This window comes from Maniola jurtina, chromosome 20 (assembly GCF_905333055.1).
Source record: "Maniola jurtina chromosome 20, ilManJurt1.1, whole genome shotgun sequence".
NCBI lineage: Eukaryota > Metazoa > Arthropoda > Insecta > Lepidoptera > Nymphalidae > Maniola > Maniola jurtina.
In genome coordinates, this window is record NC_060048.1 from 2,276,456 (window position 1) to 2,303,353 (window position 26,898).

General features: G+C 36.6%; 1 protein-coding gene and 3 long non-coding RNA genes across 7 annotated transcripts in view; 3 read left to right on the top strand and 1 right to left on the bottom strand.

Annotated features, from left to right (window-relative positions):
* Positions 1-63: 63 nt before the first annotated feature.
* Positions 64-1,015, top strand: LOC123875776. Its single transcript, XR_006798210.1, has 2 exons — positions 64-282; positions 848-1,015. It is a non-coding gene; the product is annotated as an uncharacterized LOC123875776 (long non-coding RNA).
* On the bottom strand, positions 387-25,093 carry LOC123875775. Its single transcript, XR_006798209.1, has 4 exons — positions 24,752-25,093; positions 12,820-12,827; positions 11,619-11,630; positions 387-419 (listed from the first exon to the last, which is right to left on the bottom strand). It is a non-coding gene; the product is annotated as an uncharacterized LOC123875775 (long non-coding RNA).
* The window catches only part of LOC123875736 (sodium/potassium/calcium exchanger Nckx30C), a 97,737-nt gene continuing 73,694 nt past the window's right edge, over positions 2,856-26,898 (top strand). For 2 of the 4 annotated variants that reach the window (XM_045921753.1, XM_045921754.1), the window contains exons 1-2: positions 2,856-3,619; positions 12,269-12,292. In XM_045921753.1, coding sequence (XP_045777709.1) covers positions 2,906-3,619; positions 12,269-12,292 — 738 coding nt within the window. In that variant the 5' untranslated portion in view covers positions 2,856-2,905. The remainder of the gene's footprint in view (positions 3,620-12,268; positions 12,293-26,898) is intronic. The other 2 variants (XM_045921755.1, XM_045921756.1) reach the window with 2 other exon arrangements.
* LOC123875779 lies at positions 5,468-7,720 on the top strand. Its single transcript, XR_006798213.1, has 3 exons — positions 5,468-5,558; positions 7,403-7,405; positions 7,710-7,720. It is a non-coding gene; the product is annotated as an uncharacterized LOC123875779 (long non-coding RNA).

The window sequence follows — 26,898 nt, forward strand, 5'->3', positions numbered from 1 at the left end:
TAATATTTCTACAGTTTATATGAATAATAATTATCTCGTTGTATTAAGAAAATAATCCATTAATACTGAGTAAAAGTAGTACTTAAATGTTTGGGACTGGTAATACTAAATGCAATATGGTGGTTTGTTTACTTGGTTGTTTGGTTGATTTTCGTACTTCGATTTGCGGTTGTGTACATTTTCATAATAAACCTGTTTGTTTTTCATGAAAAATGGTGAATTCAAGTTGTGTGACAGGTGCGAAAATGAGTCTTATCCTGGTAGTAGCTTTTCTTTCCACAGGTAAGTAAAAACAACAATCATATTCTTTAGGTTAACCATGAGTTATGTGGATCAAAGATTTTTCTAGTTTCGTAGAAGTAGGCATAAACAATAATAAACTAAATAAAAAATAAAATAAAAAATAATAAACTAATAATCTACTATTATAATAAAAATGAATCTCCGAAATGTTTGTACGCGCATAGCTTCCGATCGACTGCACCAAATTGGATATTTCATTTTTTATTGTGTTTGTTAGTATCAGGAGATGGTTTTATAAAAAATATTATTCGAAATTTCCGGGCGAAGCTGGGTCGGGCAGCTAGTTTTTAATATAGAAAATTTTTAGTTCGAAGTTGGAAATACTGTCCGACGAACGGCGAAGCTCTTGACTTGCCCTCTATTACTTACGGGTCCTAAACATAGCTGGTGTAATGTGGGTGATATTCACCTCTGCATACATCTTTGGGTAGGTACCTACCTACCTAACAAGGTTACACTATGTTATGTTAACTTAAGTTGCCTCGAAGTTTTGTTAGTAACAGAAAGTTAATCTATGTTAGTCATTATATTTCTTGTATTGCAGGTTTCCGAAGAATGAAAATCAGAAATTGAAGTGGGGAAATGCAGTGCCTGGAAAAATCTCAAAATCGTCTGTTGTTTGCAGTGCGCATTTTAAATGTGACGACTTTGTTCCTGGTTATATTAGGAAAATGCAATGTATAAAAACAAATCATTAAATAATTATTGCAATTGTAGGTAGTCTTTTTTTTCGTCTAGAATATGCATGACGTTCATTTGACATATCAATCATTTAAGAATAATATTATGTAGCTTTTTTGTACTGACTCAATACGGAGTGAAAAGTTAGTAAGGTTGTTGTCAAATTAACGGTATATCAGATGATGCCTATTGTACAGAGAAGAAAAAAGTACTTCTGACCCTTATGAGTACGCAATAAGCTCGACCGAAGTTGCCGGCGCACGTGGGTAACGGTGTAACCTGCTTGCTATTTCACCTAACCTAATATTGTGTGAGAAACAGATAGACTCAGTGTAGCGAGTACATGCGTACATAATATTTTCAGTTATTTAGGAGTAAAATAGGAGATTTATTGGAGTTTAGTAAAAGACGAAATGTCATTTTACTGCATCTAGTTAAAAGTCGGAGTATACAAAACAATATGTCCTGTGTTCTGTTTTATCATGGTCACCTAATTAGAAAGGGACACACTACCAACGGGAGCCCTCTCATGCGGACCGGCTTTTTCGCCATGGTGCACAGTCTAGTTAGTAGTGTAAGGTCTTTGGTTAATTGAGAGAACTTAACAAAGTGCTAAGAAACAATGTGAAAGGAATATCACTACAGATTGCTATTAATAATAGGTATTCTGTGATTTTATTTTAGTTAACAGGTGGTGATGTACAACCGACGTAGTTACGCTGTATCTACCTATTAAAATAGTAGTAGGTACGAGTACATAGTTATAGTTTCAAGCATTCAGCAGTTAAAACCAGCATATACCTACCCACCTACGTTATTTTAGATAAATATTAGGTAGGTACTTACTACTTATCTACTTATATACAAATAAAGTATTTGTATTTATTTGTATTAAAAAATTGAAAAAGTTTGGATGTTTGTTTATGATGTGAAGGTCCAATTTCTGGCAGGGGTTTGGAATTTCATAATTTCTAAATCTCTGGTCTGGTCTGGTGGGAGGCTGCGGCCGTGGCTAGTTACCACCCTACCGGCAAAGCCGTGCCGCCAATAGAGTGCTATTTTCTTTCTGAGGCGCACCAGGAACTAGCTATTTCAATTAGGGTTACTATTTCTTGGGTAAGCAGTGTTGCTTCTATGAGTTATTTGCCACTGCATGCATCGGTCGTAGTTTAACATTGAGCTATTAGTTACAACTGGAGTGTTGATTTCTTGGGTAAGCAGTGCTTTTGCGCCTGTATGAGCTGCAGTAGGCACGCATCGGCCGTATAGGTCGTAGCTCGTAGCTCGTAGCTTGTAGAATGTTTTTAGGGCAGGTTCTATTCACTCGCAGCTCGGGGCGACGCGCGACGGCGCGGCGCAGTGCGGCGCTATCGAGCGGCTGGGCGGGGGGCGCGGGCTAGACCCGTACCTGTATCGATACTATCGATATCTTGATGTATACCCGAGTCGCGGTGTATCGATTAAATACTCGATAACAATTAAATCACTAACCATATATTATTATAAATGCAAAAATGTGTTTGTTTGAAGGTTTATTAGTTTGTCCTTCAATCACGTCGCTACGAAGCAATCGATATACTTATTGATACTTACTGCATTGGTATAGTTAAAGACCTGGAGAGTGACAAAAGCTACTTTTATCTCGAAAAATCCATACAGCTGCCGCATTGTTTTTTTTTGACTCGGGACGATGTAAGGATTCTAACGACACTCCAAACATCCAAATCTGTTTGGGCATTTAGCCGGAGTCGGGAAAAAAGAGCGCTCGATGTTCGAATACGATTTAAATCGCCGCGAATGTCGGTGGAATTTCTGAAAAAGAATAGCAATGTCGATAGGGATGGAGGGTTGTCGCGTCCCCGCTTCGTGGGGCGAGCGGTGAGCGGTCCGTCAGTGCGCTCGCAGCCCCCGGGAGCGCGGGATGGGTGGCGCGCTGCTGCTCGCGCTGCTGGCGGCGGCGCGGGCCGGCGAGCCCAACGCGACCGACCTGTACCCCGACCTCGCCGACTTCGCGACCGACCTGACCCCTGAGCCCGAGGCCGACGAGAAGACCCCGCTGTTCCCCGACGACTTGTTCACGGAGGAGCAGCGCCGCTCGGGTGCCGTCGTGCTCCACGTGATCGGGATGGGGTACATGTTCGTCGCGCTCGCGATCGTCTGCGACGAGTTCTTCGTGCCAGCGCTGGACGTCATCATCGAGCGGCTCGCGATACGAGACGACGTCGCCGGCGCCACGTTCATGGCGGCGGGCGGCTCTGCCCCGGAACTGTTCACTTCCATCATCGGCGTATTCGTCTCTTTCGACGACGTCGGCATAGGAACGATCGTCGGCTCCGCCGTCTTCAACATATTGTTCGTGATCGGTGCGTGCGCTCTGTTCTCCCGTACGACCCTCTCCTTGACATGGTGGCCCCTGTTCCGCGACTGCACCTTCTACTCCGTCAGCCTGCTCGTGTTGATATACTGTTTCCGTGATAACGTGATATACTGGCAGGAGGCCTTGGTACTGTTCTCGTTGTACGGCGCGTACGTGATGTTCATGCGGTGGAACCAGCCGGTGGAGCGCGCGCTCAAGAAGCTGATATACAAAAACAAGGTGACCCGAGTCCGGAGTACGGATCAGCTGATGCCCACGGTGAGCTCGCCCGCACACACCTGCATGCACACTGACGTGGATTTGGTTTACATAAACGCACTCAAACTTATTACCAACTTTTTATTAAAAATAAACACCCATTGGCACGCTTTCTGACGTTCCAAATCCATGTCGCATACCAGGAAATGGTTAGGTAGAGAATAGTTTTGAAAGCATTTATCTTAGTGATACTCTATCAAAACGTAATTACTTTCATCTTATCGATATCACAAACTTCACACAAAACTATCATTTGTCATCACTAATATTAAAACGCACATTAGTACCTATCGTATAGTTAAACATTCATAGACAATTTTAACAATGATTTTTTATATAATTTATCGCAAAATAACTTTATGATAAAGCACCATAAATCGCACAGTATTTTTATCGTAAGATTAAAACAAGGAAATACCGCATTTTGTTAATTGATTCTTTAAATGATTTTTTGATATAATATAGTAGACGTTCAAGCATTCGAAATTCGAATCGTAATTTCGTACTTATGAGATTCAGATCAGTAAGTTTTTTTTAACTACCATTAGCATTGTAAGTAGGAAATAGGAGTTAATGTTTATAAGGCAGTGTTTATGATTAAAGGGCTGTTTGAGGCGCGTTGTTATGGATACTAGAGGCGAGCCCTGAATCACTTACGTAACGCTAGCGTAGGCTCACCATAGAGTGCCTACATTGTGAGCTAATACCTACGATTAGTTTAACGGTTGAAATTAATGATCACACTAATCTGTCGATAAGTTACTTAGCGAACTACTTAACAGCTGAAATCGATGAATCGATTTATTAATTTTATTGCATACACGACGTCTAGTCAGCGCTTTTTTGTACGTCTTCGCGATTTAGCTCCACAGATTAGACATCTATTACCGACGTTCTTTGTGGCTTCCATGCTACACAATCGTACCTCTGAGACCGGCCTCTTGCATCTTGTCGCCGTTTTTTTATTAAGATACAAGTTAGCCCTTGACTGCAATCTCACGTGGTGGTAAGTGACGATGCAGTCTAAGATGGAAGCGGGTTAACATGGAAGGGATATGGCAGTTTTTATTGAACCCATACCCCTTTGGTTTCTACACGGCATCGTACCGGAACGCTGAATCGCTTGGCGGCACGGCTTTTACCGGGTAACTAGCCACGGCCAATCCACCAGACCAGACCAGAAATTATAAAATTCTAAACCTCTACCGGGAATGGAACCCGGGACCTCCCACGAATAAAACCACAGCGCCAGGGAGTTCGTCATATATCAATGCCAAGATTTGGTATTTTATTTAAATTTTTCGAAAATTATATGACCATGATATCAGCTGTCTAGTGTTTATCAAAATGACAAATAGTTACTATTTACCCTCCAATTAAGCGTAAAGGTGGAAACAATTATGGGATGCATTCATATGAGCCGTGGCCGACAGCCGTGACCGATAGGTGCGTGCAGTCGTTTGGGACGCGGCTGGTCTGGTACTACAAAAAGCCACCAAACAAGAGAAGAAGAAGTCCGATAGATAGTTTGCACAGTTCAGTCTACTATCCATACTAATATTATAAATGCGAAAGTGTGACTATGTCTGTCTGTCTGTTTGTCTGCTGCCTTTTCACGGCCCAAACGTTTAACCGATTTTGACGTTTGGTACAGTGTTAGCTTATATTTCGGGGATGTATATAGGCAACTTTTTATCCCGGAAAATCAAATAGTTCCCATGGGATCTTTAAAAACCGATATTGCATACTAGTACGCACTAATCCGATATCTAATCCAAATTCAAGTTATTCAGTGGGCATCTTTGACATATCTAAGTCCTAAGTCCCATCCGAGATAGTCTCACGGATGACGGAAGTCGGGGCTAGTGCGTAAGCTACCATACAAATAGTTTTATGACGACTTCGGAACGTATTTTAACGGAATCGGATCGGAAGAGTGGTAACCGCCCGGCTTGTGCAGGAGTGGGTACGATGGGGTATCAGCTTGGTAACCTCTGACGGATTTTCCACACAAAAAAGGAGTAGGTACGATATTAGTGCAACAAGGTTTTGTGGACGGAGTGTTAGCCAGATTTCAGTTCACACCTAGACAGTTGAGGCAAGGTTTACTCTAGTTTAGGTCACTCACTCTTCAATGGCCTTATTCCCTTAAGGATAGCGTCCACCAGACAACCGCATTGCAACGCAAAAATCCGCCTGCTTATACATTTTATATGAAACTGCGTCGACTCGAGGCAAATGGGACGGATATTACGTAGGTACATATTATATAAAAAAAATCTCGCCGCACGGTTACGGCCAGTCTCTAGTGGACGCCTTCCTTTAAGGCTGAAATTAATGTCAATTTTTTTATCAGTAGTCTATAAAATTATCCACTATAATAGTACCTACTTTTTTGACTATACTCCAAGTTAACAAGTGCCAATTAAAAATTTATAACACCTCCGACAAGTGAAGGTTACAGTAACTAGAAAAGAGCTGATAACTTTCAAACAGCTGAACCGATTTTCTTGTATTATAGCTAAAAACATTCTCGATCAAGCCACCTTTCAAACAAAAAAAAAACTAGATTAAAATCGGTGCATTAGTTTAGGAGCTACGATGCCACAGACAGATACACAGATACACACGTCAAAGTTATAACACCCCTCTTTTTTGGGTCGGGGGTTAAAAACAAAATAATTCATAGTAAACTCATATTTCACACAATGAAGAATATATCTGAATAAAAGTACCGAGCGATTGTTTGCTACGGAGTGCTACGTCGAATAGCTACGGCCGGCTACACGGCTAAGAGTTACGTAATTTTTTTTTAAAGTTCTATTATAATAAAAATTAAAAATCATTCCGAACTCAACCATGATATTTTTCATGCCAGATTGTATGAAAACAAAAAGCAATACAAAATGTAGCGGTTTTCCTGAAACAACTTTTTTCTAGCCTAGTTACCACACTAGCGGCAAAGATCTGTGTGTTCCACCGTAGCGCCTAATCTACTGGGCCGATTTTGATGAATGAGGTGTCAATCGATTCGTCTTAAAGGTCCGGGTAACGGCTACATTTTATCCAAAAAAAATTGACCTAACGGATGTTACATGAAAAAAAGTGGGGGTCTCCAAAATTTTTTTTTGCTATTATATCGAGTGGGATGTCAAATAAAAGAGGAGAAAATTTTGAGTTCATAAATATAAATGTACTATACAACATTAAAATATACCAAGCGACAGAAAAACAATTTTAGTATAATATTTCAGCGTTTATTAAGAGGGCTCTCTCCGTCACTCGAACCCAAGACTTTTTATTAATAAGCCCACAAAAATACGCCGAAGAGAACCTCATAACTATCCTACAAAATATCTAGCTTTCAAGGTTAGGCTGGGAGAAAAAGCGTCAGCTTGTCTATAAAAAGCCACTGCATTATATTCTAGCTGCACCATTTTCATCCGAAATGAAACGTCTAAGCAAAAACTATTCTTCACAATTTATGTTCTGAACTCTCAAGTTTTCATATTCAGTGCCAAGAATGAATAAAATGTTAAAAAACTTACTTTTATACTATGAATTGAATGCAATATTAAATAAAATATTTACGCAAAAGTTTTGCTTTTTTAAAACTCAAATAAAACGGGAGAGGATAAAATGAAATCTTCCTAAAGTGTTTCCGGTAGGTTTTTTTAACCAAGGCCTATGTACCTCTTTTTTTAAAGCCCATACTTATACATCACTATAACCGGAATTCAATTGGGATAGTATCAAGTACAAATAACTGGAATAGAGAAAGAGCCTGTGAGAGCCAGACCTTCGTTATTTTATAAAGCTGAGAGTTTGTCTTTGCATTGTACAATACAGAAAATACAAAGCTATACACTCCATCGTCTAACACTAGAATTAATTTACGGCGGGGTGATTTGTTAACTCAGTGTCTAACACTGAAGATGCCACCGAGCTCATTTTTTTATCCATTGAAGGTTTTCTACGAAAAAATGTTTTTATATCACCCAGTGAAGTGGTAATGTAGAACCAACCAACCTCGGTGGCTGTCATTCAGTGGTTGACACTGAGTTAGCGTACCTAGGTGGACTTAAACTAGAATCGGTCACAAAAGGAAAACTTGTTGTTAAGTAAGCTGTTGAATTTGCGGGCATCTGATATAATAGGCGTATTTAAGAAAGCTCTTCAATAAATTGTACAAAAATAATATCAATTCGATTTTGAACACGAAGCGAAGGCCGAGTGGTGTGACGAGAGGCTTTCGACTTTGGTCAAAGAGCGGGAGGCGGCGAACTTTGTGTGACAAAGATAAGAGATTGTATCTAGTAGCCTTATCATTGCTTTCATTTTCGTGAATCTATACTTATCAATGAATACATTACAAAATAAAAGCGGCCAAGTGCGAGTCGGACTCCTACACGAAGGGTTCCGTACAATCGTACAAAAATAACAATTTTAAATTAAAAAAAAATTGTGATGTAAGTACAAATTCACATTTTTCGGATTTTTCCCTTTACTTGTGCTATAAGACCTACCTATCTGTCAAATTTCATGATTCTAGGTCAACGGGATGTACCCAATAGGTTTTTTTGACCGACAGGACAGAAAGACAGTCCGACAACGAAGTGATCCTATGAAGATTCCATTTTCCTTTTGAGGTGCGGAAGCATAAACAGGCCGCAGAGTCCAGTGTGAGTCGATTTTTGACTCAGTGTAGATCCAGCTTTACAAGTTGACGTCACACAATTGACATTTAAAGCGTATTCAACATCGCGAACCACTCCACGCGAATCTAAAGCACTCATTATATCTAGTGGCTTTAAATAGGACAGGCTGAAACAAGGTCACGGCATGGCCTAGTGCGGACTTGGCCGGCTATTGCAGCGTGTTCCGCCACCCTGTTAAACCATTTTGACCCAAAAATGTATCTACTTACTGGTACCAAGCCTAAGGAACTCTAATGAACAAGTGGGCAGGCCGGCATGCTTATCTATTTCTATATTTAATACTTTTTTATTTTTTTATTCTGATACAAGTTAGCCCTTGACTACGATCTCACCTGATGGTAAGTGACGATGCAGTCTAAGGATGCAAGCGGGCTAACTTGAAAGGGGTATGGAATTTCATCAAACCCATAGCTCTTATCGATTTCTTCGATTTCTAGACGAGATCTAGTATATCTGTATACTTAATAAAGGAATTAAATCGCTTAGCAGCACGGCTTCGCCGGTAGGGTGGTAACTAGCCACGGCCAAAGCCACCCACCAGAAAACTTAACACTAATACCTATTATCTTTAAGTAAATAAATAATATCACTTGCTTTAACCGTGAAGGAAAACATCGTGAGGAAACCTGCCTGACAGTTCTGCATAATGTTTTCAAAGGTGTCAGGTCAGTAGTTTAAAAGTTTAAGGGTGTCTGGCAGGAGGTTGCCACGATACTGAGTGTCTGGCAATGCATTACATGATTTCTAATCTATTTCTAAATCTATTACAAAAAAAAAAATATCTACTGTATACTTTGACGTAAGATTTTTTACACCTTTATTACCTGTTGTCTCTCGATCCAAACTTCATAGCCGCTGCTCTCTCCTCCCTGTGTTGAGGACATTATACACAGATAAACTTTCAGCTTTTATAAAATAACGAAAGTCTGGCACGCGCTGGTTCTTAGCCCATATCCATACTAATATTATAAATACGAAAGTGTGTCTGTCTGTCTATCTGTCTGTCTGTCTGCTGCCTTTTCACGGCCCAACAGTTTAACCGATTCTGACCAAATTTGGTGCAGGGTCAGCTATACCAGGGACGAACATAGGCTACTTTTTATCCCGGAAAATCAAAGAGTTCCCACGGGATTCCCAAAAAACCCACCCGCTTAACCGATTTGTATGATATTTGGCCTAGGTAGCTTACGTTGTTATCCCGGAAAATCAAACAGTTCCTACGGGATCTTTAAAAACCTAAATCCGGACGAAGTCGCGGGTATCCTCTAGTAAAAATATATACCGATCAATATACTCGAAGTGCAATAGAATACGTACGAGTGCACTACACGACAGTCCCCAATGTTTATGCGAGTCTGGCGCACTGCCAGCCTGCAGTACCAGTTTCAATAACATGCCCAATGTCTATCGCCTAATGCTGAAATGATACCCTATGTAAGCACTGTAACACATTTTATATCCGTAATGGATGTCGGATGTGCTTCGAAATACAAATAATGCTAGGATAATGGAACGCGTTTCCAGCATCAATTTTCCCCTCCAATTGTAATATGGGTACCTTCAATTTAAGAATAGAATAGAATAGAATAGATTTTTATTCAAATAAACTTTTACAAGTGCTTTTGAATCGTCAAATAATTTACCACTGGTTCGGAATGCCGTTCCTACCGAGAAGAACCAGCAAGAAACTCGGCTAAGAGTGAATATGCATCTACTAGACAAGCATGCTCCATCTTGGACAGCATCATCACTTGCCAGTAGGTTTTATTGCAGCCAAGCGGTTTGTGTATTTAAAAAAAAAATGTTACCATTGCCTAGATGTAACCCTGGCGACGCTTTATGTAATCTGACTCTACGTCACTAAATACACAAATAAACGATAAATTAATATTATTATTTAGGAAGAAGTTATTAGGCTTCGAATTGTGGCTTAGCTATACTTATTAATAACTAGCTGATGCCAGCGACATCGTCCGTGTGGATGTAGGTTTTTAGATACAAATCTTTGAGCCCCTGTAATTTTAAAACTACATATTTTTAGAAAAATCTGAAACACCACAGGCACAGATGTTAGTTTCTAGAATGTGTCTGCAAAATTTCATGGACTTTGGTTGCTTAATATTCAAATAAAATTGGAACTACGTTTGTATGAAGCGAGTGACGGAGAGCCCCCTCTTAAGTATGCCCATGTAAAAACACGTCTATCCGTTGCTCCGTTACGAAGTGATTGAAGGACAAACCAACAAACCAGTAAACACAAACCAACAAACCAGTAAACCAGAAAACATACACACTTTCGCATTTATAATATGGGTGATATGATTAAAATGACTTAAAACCAGGTTCTAAATGTTTATAACTCTGATACTTCTTTTTAGAACTATGCCAGAATGCCCTGTCTGGCATCCTGCATCCCGCATCCTATATTCCGCACCCTGCACCTTGCACTCAATACTGATTCTTATTGTTCATGACAATAAAAACTATTATCTTTTGTTCAAACAAGTTCTTCACTTTATTACCTGTATTGTAGTCCAACGAGTGGCTCAAAATAACTATACTAAGACCAGACAAAAGAAAGTCAGAATATAATGAATGCATAAGAAATAAGAGTTAATTTTACTATGCTAGCTTTCAATTCGAACGAGGAAAATTTTAATTTACAAGAAGCGGTTAAACTTGGATTGGGTAAAATTAATTCATTCTTTTATTAAGTACTTCAAGATTCTTTTATTATTTGTTATGCGACTCGCCAGTTTTAGACAGTGAATTGATTACAACTGTGACGGCATCTAAAAATATAACAAGTGTAAATTAAAAATTTATAACACCCCCGACAAGTGAAGGTTATAGTAACTAGAAAAGAGCTGATAACTTTCAAACGGCTGAACCGATTTTCTTGGATAATAGCTAAAAACACTCTCGACCAAGCCACCTTTCAAACAAAAAAAACTAAATGAAAATCGGTTCATTAGTTATGGGAGTTATGATGCCACAGACAGATACACAGATACACACGTCAGACTTATAACGGCCCTTTTTTTCTAGTTACTGTAACCTTCACTTGTCGGGGGTGTAATAAATTTTTAATTTACACTTATTTCTACGTAAGCATATAAAAGGAGATATACAATCTAAACAATACATGAATAGGTATATGATCTATGTGTTGGACTTGTGATCTTTGTTTTTTTAAAAAATAAAAAAGTATTTATATAAATAAAAGAGTATTTATTTATTTATTTACTTATGCAAGTACTTAATCTGAAACGCTGGATAACTTCTTATTTTCTCTACGTTATACGGTATTATAATACTTATGTTTAAAGACTACACGACATACAATTAAAAAACTTCGCAACACATTAAAACGTACCAACTTGATTTTATTATTTTTCAATCAAGTATTTTCCCCTTACTTTATAAATTTTAATTTTCCAATATAAGAGCGTAGCTAGTAAATTATTATGAGGTGGGTCTGGCATATTTTATTTCCTATAATGTTTTTTTGGTGGTTTAAAATAATTTATTTTAAAACGCTCAAAATATTTCAAAAACTCAAAAGCCTTTTCCACGGTTTACTTATCAGAACCAATTTTCGTGCAATAAAATACATTAATGGTCCAATGTTTGTAGTTCAATCCTTTTAGGGCACATTTCCAAATAATTACGTTGAGATACTTACTTGTGAGATAATGCAGTCTAAGATGGATAAACGCCAAACCATAGATAATGATAGCTGTTAAAAAAAATCAATAAAGGTCTTCAAAAATATTTATTTTCAATTGGTTTACACTATTTTCTGGGCATATTCTATTTTACTTCTACCCCGAGTATTGTTGGTTAGCTCTTAACCCACCTTTGACTTTCCCTGGCTACGTCCGTTCTTGACTTCTTGATTGGCTAAACTGACTTAAGCCTGTTTTTACAGCACCAGACTGCCGCTCAGACTTTGGTGAGTGAGTTATTACTAGCATCTTTATTTAATTTTTTCACTTTTTCCTATACTTTTCTCTATTTTATCTTTCGCTTTCTTTTCTAACGCTTCTTTGCGATTAAACTGTTCAAACAACCGTGGTATATGACCGCCAAATACACTGTAGAGTTGATATTTTTATTATGAGTACCAATTTTTATTTGTTTTTTATGTATCGCTACAGCTTAACAAGGCTCACTTACTATCGTATGTATGACATATGACATCGCCTAACTTTAATTAAGGAAATTCAATTCAGCTGCTTTAAATTACACATGAATGCATTTTAATACACCGTATTTAAAAAATTAAGGCGCATGTCATTGTTCTTATTTTTTCCTAAAACCGTGTTCACAACAGGTTAATTCTTAATCAGGTTAAAGTCAGCAAAAACTGTTACGGAACTTTGGAAATGGACACGTTGTTTTAATGGGAAAAATTTCCCTTTCCCGATATTTAGTTTAACACATGAGGTATTCAAATAACAAATGAGGTGAAGCATAAACATTTTTAACTCTAGTAATAATATAATGACAACCCTCTGTTTATTGAGGCTTTTGTACTTAATACACAATCGGCTAAACCGCTGAACTTAACAAAATTAAAATAATAAATAAAATCTCAAACAACCCGTGTCCTGGAGTTGCGACCGTAAATAATGGTAATTGCCTCAGGCCTTGGCTCGCGACCAATTTTCTGGCGTAATCAATATTCACTATTAAAAATCGGTCAAGTGCGAGTCGGACTCGCATATGAAGGGTTCCGTACCAACATACAAGAAATAAAACTTTTTAATTTTGTAAAATTTTCATAGCCATTTTTAATTTTTTACACATTTTGTAAAAAATTCAAGTCTCGTGAACCGTAATAGGTAGACCTATTACGGTTCTTCGGTTATACAGCCCGCTGACAGACAGACGGATGGACGAATTTTCTTCATGGTTAATAGCCCTAACTTTTTAAAGTTTAAACCATCATTGCGGAGGTTTTTGAGTTGGTTTCATCTTATCAACTCAAAATGGGAAGCTTGAAACTTGAAGCAATTATTGTCTGGGTTTTTATAAGGTAAAAGTAATAGGAGATTATTAAATCCATCCCTTGTATGAAATGTCGAGGGTGTGATTGTAGTACTAATGGATAATTATATAAATAAGGAATTAAATAACGAAATATCAATCATAGAAGCTTCACAAATGACGACGCAGTCCAAATTAATCTTCGGATGGAAATTTCGAAAGCAAATTAATCATGGCCCTGAAGGAAAGAGATGACTTGCAATTTCATGTATTACCGTGAAGTACTTAAACCGTTTACACACAACACAATTGGCGATAATGGATGAGGAATTAAGCCTCATACACATTACCTTCGATCAACTATAATGGATTAACGAAGTCTATGTCAACGTCGCGTCCCCTTTTCTGTTATAAAATAGAGTACCTACTGAGACAATTTTGCTTTAATTATATTCAGTACACCTTAACAGAGCTCTCTCCGTCACTTACTCCATACAATCGTAGCCCCAATTTCATTTGAATATTAAGCAACCAAAGTCCATAAAATTTTGCAGACATATTCTAGAAATTAATATCTGTGCCTGTGGTGTTTTAGATTTTTCTAAAAATATGTAGTTTTAAAATTACAGGGGCTCAAAGATTTATAAGTGAATTGTTAAGTGAATTTCCCGGAAGTTTCTACAAAATTCTATTGAGTATGATTCCAATGAGAGACGAACTACGTTTGTATGGAGAAAGTGACAGAGAGACCTTAATCTAGGCTCGCACGTTTTTTTTAGTACTTTTGTTTAGTTACATTAAAAAAAGAAAATACTCAAGATTTTTAGGTCAAAAATATGGATATTTAGACGCTAGTAACTTTTAACATAAGCCATATTTCTTTAAAATCAAAACATACGAGCATAGTTCTTTATTATTCATTTAACAACATTTCCAAATATTATGAAAAAACTACATTTACGGGGATGAAAATCGTTATCGCTTTTTGTATGAAAATTTACAACTAGATGATTCCGCGTGAAATGTTCTGTTTGACAAAGAAACAAACCCGTATTGAATTGCAATAAGAAGTTTAGGCGCTAACATTTTATCTATCGAAATTGAATCCGTTACTATAATAGGCAAGAAATGAAAGTATATACATAAGTAGAAATATAATATGTGATGTATTATATTCAAGAATTTACTTTTAACTAAGCTATTATACTGATCGCGATTAATTTGCTGTTACCCATTGAGGACTTCCGCCCTCTATATCCGGAAATTTTCATCAAATCTTTACCTAACTTTTATGGAACCAATCTGATAGTATAACTATAACCTTTGTAATGAAAAAGTAATATGAAAATTGGGTTTGACGGAGTTGTAGAGAAAAATTGATATAAATTTTGATCCCGTATCCCTAAGTAACCCTAATGTTTGCGGGATAGAAACTATCCTAAATATCAACCCGGAGTACATAAGTTAATATAATGCTTTATGTAACGTTTGAATCCCTTTATTAGTTTCAGCGTGAATCGTGCACACACAGAGAGATGCAAATTCAAAAAAAAATTTTTTAGAATCTAATTCGATAATAATGTTTCCTCCGATTAAAAATTAAAAAATATGGGTAGGTACTCATTGCAGGTACTTAATAATAATTGTACAGAAAAAAAAAAAAATTGTACAGAAATCGTCTGGTTACAGTTTTATTAGTAAGTATAAATGAAAAAAATCACGCTCCTCAAGTTTAATAATTTCAAAGATTTAAGAGGAAAAAAAAGATTACTTTTAAACTGCCACTGGGAAGATAACTCCCAAGGGACCTTCTGGTTTGGGAGTCAGCTATTTTAGGAATTGTAACTGATAAAAGGAAAAACTGACTTACTAATTATCTATCACACTACTACACAGCTATAAGTGTAAATTAAAAATTTATAACACCCCCGACAAGTGAAGGTTACAGTAACTAGAAAAGACGGAAAAGACCTGATAACTTTCAAACGGCTGAATTGATTTTCTGGGACTATTCCGCGCCTACGATCTAAAGTATCTGAGTTTTCCAAAACATAATTTTCAAATAAATAATTACCTATGTATTTAGGCAACGTCCATCTTGACAGCTTGACATTTGTCAATTGACATAATATTATGAACCTAACGGTTATCTAATCTTTTCTACAAGAAAACTAGAAAACTGCTAATAACTCTTAAACGGCTGAACCAATTTTTTTGGATTATAGCTAAGAACACTCTCGATCAAGCCACCTTTCAAACAAAAAAAAGTAAATTAAAATCGGTTCATTCGTTTAGGCGCTACGATGCCACAGACAGATACACAGATACACAGATACACAGATACACAGACACACAGATACACACGTCAAACTTATAACACCCCTCTTTTTGGGTCGGAGGTTAAAAACTAAGGGACGTATTGGGCTGAATTTGGCGTAAAGATAGTTATTATGACGTGGACACCCGCTAAAAAAGTATTTTTGATAATTCAATCGCCAAGCGAGTAAAATAGGTGTTTGAAATTTGTGTAGTCCACGCGCACGAAATCAAGGGCATAAGCTAGTTCTTAAACAAATATTGTTTAATTGTTTCATAATTGAATATGGCTTGTATTTCATCTCTCATAGTAGAAAGGAGAGCTTATCCACAGCTTCTAATAAAACAACGCTGCAATCGAAACGGCTGTTCGGAATCGATACATATCTCGGATATCTCGTGAATTGAAGCTGAAATAACAATGCCGAGCAATGACAAATGGGAGTTGAACACGCTTTGCCAAATATTTGCCAGAGATAGCTATGTTATGCTACCTTTGTTCATTAAAAATGAATCGTGAATTGGTTTTTATCGAGAAAATTGTTTAGGGCAAACAAGGTAAACACCGGAACACATCGCTTGGTGGCACGGCTTTGCCGGTAGGATGGTAACTAGCCACGGCCAAAGCCTCCCACCAGACCAGACCAGAGATTAAGAAATAACAAACTCCTGCCGGGAATCGAACCCGAGATCTCCCTCTAATGAGACCACAGCACAGTCGAAAGTTATGTGCCTTCAATAATTAAGTAAATATCACTGGAAAACATCGTGAGGAAACCTGCATACCTGAGAACTCTCCATAATGTTATCACTAGATTTGTTTAGTGAAATGGTCTAATTGAGTTGTCGTTTTAACCTGGAGTTAGCCATATCCCTGAGGGATATCGTCAACTTCCGGTTTATGCCATTTCGCTGCGACATACAATATACACAAGGGCCTAGCATAGCCATAATTTTTAACAATAACTATTAATAAGTAACCATTTTTTTTTCGCTTTAGCAAATGTAAAGTTCTCCGATAATTCTTACGTAAGCTTTTATTACTTAGCAGTTAACCTTTGTATGCTTTATAGTTATAGTTTCAACAGTGAACAATATCAGCAGTTTTCGGCCATTGTTGTTGTTAACACAGCTCTGTGGCTTGGCTACACACTATCCATGAAAGTTGGTAGTCACGGCTTTTGTTTGTAGAAGCATTTTTGAAGCCTTTCACTCAACTTTTACTGGTCGCTATGTGGCTGTTAACAATTTTCGGGCTTGTTTCGGGCTTGATTTTTAGGTAAAATGAAATGCCTATCAATTTTTACTTGTATTAGGACAGTTGGTGATAGAAATAAATAAAATTGGTGCATCTGACTGTGATTATGATAAACTCCTCACACCAAAATCACATAAATTTTTTAAGTCGTCAAAAAAGAGGTTGTAGTTTGGCAGGGCTAATCTTCAAAACGGCTTAATTAATCATAGTTAGTAGAATTCGTCTTCCTGAATGGGCTAAATCGATTTTAACGGAAATTTCACACACAGGTCATTGAAAAACAAAGGGATGCTATGAGATTTTTAAAAAAGCGTAGCCACGGCCATAAGATAGTTATAAATATAATAGCTAAATTCTGGAACATTCTCTCCTCTTGCTAAATCATCTACGCTCTGATAATCCCTTTCAACATCTTTTTCATTATACATAGGCGATACTAGAGTATTTTTACTCCGTGATTTGGATGAGAAATTTACACATGCCAATTCTTCTTCAGAACTTTCTTCCTTAAAAGCACCAACATCTTGTCCGAATTCTTCTAATTTGGATGCTTTAATAACTTCTATCTTAGGGCTTTCTTTTGGCTTCGCTAACATATCTAATTTGTTATCAATGCACGCTAATTTTTCCAAAATATTATCGATCTTTTTCGCATGACATTGTATTATTTTGTTAACGTTTTGTAACTCTGTATTTAAATCGTTCTGGTTATTTATTTCGTGAAAACATTCCTTTATAGCTTTTAGAACTGGGGAGCGTATATTTTCACAGAATAATAGTTTATCCTTCTCATTCATAAGATGAATTTTAATTTTTGATTCAGCTGATGTATTCATGTATTCAGCTGCTATTGCTTCGAAAGACTCTGAAGCAACTAACTTCGGATTCTGAACATTGTTTTTATTATTTTTCTCTACAAAAACTTCTTTTTTGGGTTGTTCGGACAGTTCTGATAAGGAATAGCTTAACGACTGATTTTCATTGATATCATCTATCGTGTTGTTTTCGGAAAAGTGAGATGCTGATGTAGTACTGCTATCTTTATTTTTTTTACATTTTCTTTGTTTTAAATTCAAAGTTAATTTAGATTTCTCTCTGTCAAATGTTGCATCAGTAGGAGATTTTAAGTTACTCGTATGTTCTTGAGGTTCGTGTTTCCTTTTGATTTTTTTAAATGACTTTACTGTATAAGTACAAGGGTTTGCTGAATTGGTACTTGGTGGTATGGTTATAGGAATTATATCTTTTGCAAATTTGATCGTTTGATCAACCAAAGGATCTTTATATCCCGAGGTAATAACTTTCGTTTTATGAGTATCTGTATGTAATCTATCGTAATCAAACTGCTGACATTTATCGTTTATATTTTGGTTGGTTGATTTTTCATCAAGACAAGGCTCAGTATCATTTTTAGATACATACTTTTTGTGAATATAAACAAGTGGATTGTAAGAATTCTTTTCGACGTAATAATCGGACAAATCAATACCGTAGACGTTTTTAATCTCGGTGTACAAAGCTGAAAATTAAAACGAAAATGTTCTTCATTTGGCATTTGAGCTTATAATACAACGGAAATAAATGAAAATAATATATTCAGAGTTTCGAAGAATGTAAAATACCTATCATAATAATATGCATAGACATTATCGATGCAGATATGTATTATTGTTGTTTTCAAGATAATTATTATGTTCATGATGTTCATGACCACCTGTGATTATCACTAAGACCAATGATGAAATAAAATGGATGATGATCATTGATGATAGCTATTTTATTCTTACATACATGAATCCATATAAGTCGAATTCCCGATTCTTTGAACTATTCTGTTTCCGATTGAAATAAAATGTGTTATAACTAGGTTTTCATGAACATATAGAAATTACAGCGAGAGTAGTATATATTTTGAGTATATTCCTTGAATTACAGCGACTGACGTTGCTTCACAAAGACGACTTATGACACTTCAACCGTAAACTTGATACTTTTTTTTTTAAGAGAGAGCTATTCAATGAAAAAGTTCTCGTAACAATTTGAGACTGTCAGACGCGGCAGGCTCTCTGCTCAGTCATTGTAGATTTGTATTTTTTAACGTTAAAGTACCTTTTGTGTTTCGTATTTCTTTATCGTAACTGTCTGTCTGTCCGTCTGTCGTGGCTGTCCTTACTATGAAAATTGAAATACATTTTTAACCCCCGACCCAAAAAGAGGGGTAATATAAGTTTGACGTGTGTATCTGTCTGTGGCATCGTAGCGCCTAAACGAATGAACCGATTTTAATTCAGTTTTTTTTTTGTTTGAAAGGTGGCTTTTGATCGAGAGTGTTCTTAGCTATAATCCAAGAAAATCGGATCAGCCGTTTGAAAGTTATCAGCTCTTTTCTAGTTACTGTAACCTTCACTTTTCGGGGGTGTTATAAATTTTAAATTTACACTTGTTAAATAAGGTATTCGTTATCTTTGTGAGTCTTTGCTACTTGAAATAAACTTCTATTATTATTTGATGTTTAAACTATCGTACTTGTGATTTCCATTTGTACGGGCTATACTCACGTATTTAGGCGATGTAGTTAATTATGTCCTGAATTATTTATTTAAGTATCTCACCAGGATTGTTTGAAGAGAATAAATAAAATAAATTATTCTTTGTTAATATTGTTAGTATGGTAATCTCATCAAATCTGCATATTATCTGCAACACACAATCTTAATATCAGCTTAATTTCGATATCGGACGTGAACATTCGGATCGGAACCGTATATCTGCAATTAATTTATTATTATTCAATGTTAAATTACATACCGAACACTTTCAATTTAATTAAAGCTCTGTATCCAAAGTGTTAGAGTCCTTAATCCGTTAACAGAATATTGAATGGAATTTCTAATAAGGTATTTTGAGTTTTAAGCCAGTGAGATAGAGTTCAGTTGAATATGCAGATTGCAGTGGTTCAGATAATGGGTCTTTTACGTGACAACGATAGGAAATCGCAGAATTTTCTCGAGTTCTATGGGTTTTCGAGCTTCAGGATTGAGGTCGTTACGGTATCTGTTATCGATTATATGTTTTATAGCTGATGCCCGCAGCTTCGCCCGCGTGGATTGGTCAGATCCCCTGCAGCATCAGGTTTGAGGAGTTGGAATCCAAATTTTTTATGGAAAAATATCGCAGTTCCTCTATCGATTAAAAAAAACCGGCCAAGTGCGAGTCAGACATTGAGAGTTCCGTACTCGAGTATTTTTTCCAACATTTTGCACGATAAATCAAAATCATAAAAATAAATAAAAATCTGTTTTAGAAAGTACAAGTAAAGCCCTTTCATATGATACCCCACTTGGTATAGTTATCTTACTTTGAAAATTGAAACACATTTTAATTTTTTTTTAAATAATGTAACCACAAATTCGCGGTTTTCAGATTTATTCCTGTATCTGCGCTATAAGATCTACCTACCTGCCAAACATGATTCTAGGACAGCGGGAAGTACCCTATAGGTTTCTTGACAGACAGACAGACAACAAAGCGATCCTATAAGGGTTCCGTTTTTCCTTTTGAGGTACGGAACCCTAAAAATTACGCAAATTGGTTCAGAAATCTCGGAGATATCAGTGCATAGGTAGAAAAACTCCTCTATTTTTAATGTCGGTTAAAAAAGTAGCCTACGTTACTCCTTGGTTAATCCACCACTTGTTTTTGAAAGTCCCGTCAAAATAGGTTCAGCCATTCCGAAGATTAGCCCGTTCAAACAGACAGTAACTTCAATTTTATTTAATAAATAAATAAAGTATAGATAGATATCCAAGCATTTTAATATTTAAACTATCGTGAGTGATTTCTATTTAAGTATACAATTTACCGACTTTACTCACGTATTTAGTCGATGTAAGCCCGATTAGTTTCGAACCCATCCGAAGTCATTCTATACTTACCTAATATCAAGAATATTATATAAGACTTAGTTACTATTACTATACTAGTTACTATTTCCAGCGTACCTACTTGTATATCTAATGTCATTTAAGTAGATAGATAAAAACTGGACGTTAGATTGCATTGTTACTTAAAATAACCACTATGAGATTGCAGACAAGGCTAACTTCTCGTCAAATAAAGAAACTTGCAGCTTTTTTAATTAAATTTTCACTTAATTTTTTTGAACACTAGAGCCGGCAAGTATTTTTAAGAGCAACACTGCATGTAAGCGAAATTTTCTTTATTCCTTTCTTTCTTTTACAAATGCGGGTGTAAAATAAAAAGTAAAAGCGCTTTTCTTTGATGTTATTTCTTTTTTATTCGTAAGAGGTTTTTCATAGAGAGATATCTCTTTATTAAAGCTGTAAAGAAAAGCACAGCATTTATCCTTGCATATTGCCAGCGGTCCGTCATTCGCTGCATACAAACGTAGTTTGGCTCTCATTTTTAGGGTTCCGTACCTCAAAAGGAAAAACGGAACCCTTATATAGGATTACTTTGTTGTCTGTCTGTCTGTCTGTCAAGAAACCTATAGGGTACTTCCCGTTGACCTAGAATCATGAAATTTGGTAGGTAGGTAGGTCTTATAGCACAAGTACAGGAATAAATCTGAAAACCACGAATTTGTGGTTACATCATTAAAAAAAATTAAAATGTTTTTCAATTATCAAAATAAGATAACTATACCAAGTGGGGTATCATGTGAAAGGGCTTTACCTGTACATCCTAAAACAGATTTTTATTTATTTTTATGTATAATAGTTTTTGATTTATCGTGCAAAATGTTGGAAAAAATACCCGTTTACGGAACCCTCAGTGTGCGAGTATGACTCGCATTTGGCCGGTTTTTTTCTTCATTATGCGTAATCCGTTTTGACAAACTCCCTGGCGCATTATGGTCTTATCAGTGGGACGTTCCGGGTTCGATTCCCACCAGGGGCTTGGAAATTTATAATTTCTAAATTGCTAGTCTGGTCCGGTGGGAGGCTTCGGCCGTGGCTAGTTACCAGCCTACCGGCAAAGCTGTGCTGCCAAGCGATTTAGCGTTCCGGTACGATGGCGTGCAGGAGCCAATGGGATATGGGTAGCTAAACTATCATACCTCTTCCAGATTAGACTTCCATCTTAGACTGCATCATTACCTAATTATCACCAGTGAGATTGCAGTCAAGGGCTAACTTGCATCTGAATAAAAACTAAATTTAAAAAAAAGTAAAGCTTTTGCTAGGACTGCAGAAAAGCATAACCTGAAGTCATTAATTTTTAAATTTTCTAGTTTTTTATATAATTTATTTACGCACGAAATTACCCTAAAATAGAGATTTTTCAAGAGCCATAACTTTTAAAACAAATACAATTTTATTATATTAAATGTTTTAAAGCATAGATCATGAATAGATAAATCGATATATGGCTCAGTTATAGATCTAGAACAACTAAGAATACCTAGAATAATGGTAGTAATACGTTTGTATGGAGAAACGCGTAAGAAGTGTACCCTTAATATTCCTGCATATAATTACTAACTACATTGCTTTACAGCAATTAAACATCAGACAAATTGCATAATTGCATCCTCTCACGGCGTTTTAAAGCGAAACAGCACCAACTATAACTTAATTGCAGAACAGAACGCTTCCTTCCTAATGAACTAACTGAAGTTGTTTGCGCAACCTTTTTACTTTCAGGCGCGATAGGTATTTCAAACTAACTCTAATAACAAAGTATAGACCGTAGTTTGTACATTTTTTATATTTATAGTGTGATGCCCGCGACTTAGCATTTATAGCACTGCATTTATAGCACTGCAATCTCATCTGGTGGTAAGTGATGATGCAGTCTAAGCTGGAAGCGGGTTAACCCGGAAGGGATATGGCAGTTTTTATTAAACCCATACCCCTTTGGTTTTCACACAGCATCGTACCGGAACGTTCAATCGCTTGGCGGCATGACTTAGCCGGTGGGGTGGTAACTAGCCGCGGCCGAAGCCTCCCACCAGACAGAGTAATCCCGTAGAACTCTTTGACTTTCCGGGATAAAGAGTTGCCTATACCTACCCATCTTCAGGATGTAAGCTACGTACCAAATAAATGATGACCGCGATTTCATCTACGTGGATTTAGGATTTTTAAGAATCCCGTGGGAAGTTTTTGATTTTTTGAAAAAAAAAATAGCCTATGTCCGGGATTCAAAAAATATAAAGGATGAACGTGAATGAACTCACAGGCATCATCTATTCGGTACAAAGACAACTTGCATCCAGGAGGCGAATGTAGTATCATGTGAAAGTTCCGTTCTCAATTTCTGATTTATCTTCGCCGAACAATTAAACCAATCAGGGGCTGTCTCTTCTAAGGGCCGATTTTTCAATCGTCAAATAACGTTTATCTCAGGAATAAAATTGTCATTTTGACGGATTTTTTATACAAAACCTGTCAATACCTCGAATTATTCCTCAGATAAAAGTTATTTGATGATTGAAATAAAAAAAAAATTGGTTAAGATTTAATAAGAATAAATAAAGAAATCACAAATGACTAGCATAAACTGCTAAAGTTTGAACTATGAAATTGAGACTGTCTGAACGTGGTTTGAACCATTAAATGGAGACTATTCAAACAATGAAATTGACACAGTTCGAACTATGAAATTGAGCTGTTCCATTTTATGAGCTAGCTTAGCTTCATCTATTCCTAGCTACATATCTATGCCTAGCACAAATAAACTGAAAAATCTGAAAGTCGTGAATTTGTGGTTACGTCACACAAAAAAATTAAAATATGTGCAACAAATAAATGATTAGTCAAAGTAAGATAACTATACCATATGAAAGGGCTACACATGCACATTCTAAAACTAGCGTTTTTGAGTTATTTTGCAAAATGTCGAAAAAATACCCGAGTCAAGAACCCTCGGTGTGCGAGTCTGACTCGCACTTGGCCGGTTTTTGTATTCACTATTAAATTTTTATGGTAGATAAATGAAAGCGATCGTGTATAACGTAAATCCCAACCAATACATAGAAGTCATTGATCCCAACCATGAACTTTCAGATATTCCAAAGTGTAGGTTAGCAAGTCCACTATAAGCGTATATTTTTAAAATCTAAGCCTTGAAAAGACAGTCCTACAAAAATATCCCATCAAATATTTCATTGTACTAAAAATAACATGACCGAAAATCTCTTTTCCAATTTAAAATGTATTGTTCCGTCCAGAAGAGGCTTAGCTCTTCCACCAAGGAACCCTAAGAATAACATTGTGACCTATTTCACCAACTTTGAGGTGCCTTTCATTCCAATTGTGTGCCACGTGGAATTCCTCGGAAGCGAAAAGAAACTTTATTTCTTTCGGAACAACGTTGAAAGTCATTCAGCAGTTTCATTGTATATAATGGTCTGTATTCACTCAGAAATAGCAGTTTTCGTATTTTTTTAGAAGCATCCAAGAGTAGATAGTTTTATTCAAGGGAGTAAATTGAGTAGGAACAATCCATAAATTAGTTTGTAAGCTGTGACCAACACAAACGCACATTTTTGGACTTTTCTATCACGGTTTGTTGCGATGATGTAGTTCATAATTATGTACGAAACCCTAAAAGAGCTAGGTCCGAGTCTCACTTGGCCGTCTTTTTAGGGTTCCGTATCTCAAAAGGAAAAACGGAACCCTTATAGGATCACTTTGTTGTCTGTCTGTCTGTCTGACGGTCTGTCCGTCTGCCGTGTCTGTCAAGAAAACCTATAAGGTATTTCCCGTTGACCTAGAATTATGAAAGGCAGGTAGGTAGATCTTATATTACAAGTAAAGAAATAAATCCGAAAACCGTGAATTTGTGGTTACTTCACAAATTCACAGTGGCTTTAATTTTCACAGTAAGATAACTGTATCAAGTGGGGTACCAAATGAAAGGCCTTTACTTGTACTTTCTAAAACAGATTGTTATTTATTTTTAAGCATAACAGTTTTTGATTTATCGTGCAAAGTGTCGGAAAAAATACCCGAGTACGGAACCCTCAGTGCGCGATTCTGACTCGCACTTAGCCGGTTTTTCTCTAATATTGACACTCATGTATCATGTAAATACTAAGGACATTTTTTCCCAAACCCTCCCGAAAATCACAAGACATGAAAAGAAATCGTAAGCCCCCGAATCCTATACAGTCTTATCTTAGTACATGAAGACTCGTTTTTTCAGGGCTTTTCGAGGCTTTTTCAGTTTAATTGACAGGCATTCAGCGGCTGTCGCATACCGGGTGATATCGGCTCTTTTTAACCCCCGACCCAAAAAGAGGGGTGTTATAAGTTTGACGTGTGTATCTGTGTATCTGTGTATCTGTGTATCTGTGTATCTGTGTGTCTGTGTATCTGTGTATCTGTGTATCTGTGTATCTGTGTATCTGTGTATCGGTGTATCTGTGTATCTGTCTGTGGCCTCGTAGCGCCTAAACGAATGAACCGATTTTAATTTAGTTTTTTTTGTTTGAAAGGTGGCTTGATCGAGAGTGTTCTTAGCTATAATCCAAAAAAATTGGTTCAGCCGTTTGGAAGTTATCAGCTCTTTTCTGGTTTTCTTATTACTTTTATCCCAGGACCACCAGAGGTTACGTATTTTCTGACACAGGAAATATGTACGATTGAGTAGAGTTAGTAAGTACTAAGAAAGCATGCCTAGCCTACGTGCTAGCTTGCTTAGACGGCCAATTTTCAGGTATCTGATAATCAAGGTACATAAAACCATTACTTACCTCACGTAAATTCTCCAAACTGATTTTTACGTATATTTTAGGCAATATCCTTAAAAATATGTCGCCAATACTTCCAGACACTTCCCGCGTCGGCCGTATTGCTTTGCAGACGCTTTAAAGCTCCCAAAATAAGTAATTACTTAACTGCACGTAAATTCTGATGCTCCATTTTTATATATGTCCACCAGACAACTATTTTAAAACCTTTTACAAGAAGACAGACCGATCCAGATCCAATTATCCCCTAAATTCAATTTTAATGCCTCTGTGGGTTTGAGCGCGAGGGCATCATTATATACGCGCATGAGACTGAGTAAGACATGTATTAGGATATATTGACTTCTCTCTCACTCTCATATAGTTTACTTATGTCAATTAATTATTAATATAAAAAAAAATCAGCTAAAAATTAAAAAAATTGGAGAATTTACATGAGGTAAGTAATGTTTTTATGTACCTTGATTACCTGATACCTGAAAATTGATTTTGACGATATAAATGGTGCCATATCTCAGGTAACTCACTGGTTTACTGTAAATAATCTACTTTTAAATGCAAAAAAAACTAAGTGTATTGAATTCGCACTGCCCAATACTAAGAACACAAGTAACATTAATTTAATGATAAATAATGATATTTTGGAAATAGAAGAGACTACTACATTTTTGGGGATAACCTTAGATGCGAAGCTGCAATGGGGCACCCATATATCAACTCTTGCTGGCAAACTAAGCTCTGCTGCTTACGCGGTTAGAAAGATTCGACAATTAACTGACGTGGAGACCGCAAAGATAGTATATTTTGCTTATTTTCATAGTATTATGTCTTATGGAATCTTAATATGGGGTAGAGCGGCAGATATTGGGAGAATTTTTGTATTACAAAAAAGGGCAATACGCGCAATTTATAACTTAAAACCACGCGATTCACTTCGAGAAAAATTTAAGGAAATAGGTATCCTTACCGTAGCCTCTCAATATATTTACAACAACATAATTTTTGTAAGACAAAATATTCTTAGTTACAAGAAGGTTGGCGATCTACACAACAGGCTGACTAGACACCGTAACAGGCTTGCGACTCCTACGCTCCGTCTCAGGAAGGTCCAAAAGTCATTTGTGGGAATGGGTATAATCTTCTATAACAAAATTCCTCAGTCAATTTTGGACTTGCCTTTACACAGGTTCAAAAAATCTATTAAAAATATGCTCCTGAGAAAAGCATATTATACTATCGAAGATTATGTAAATGATAAAAAAGCGTGGATTTGAAC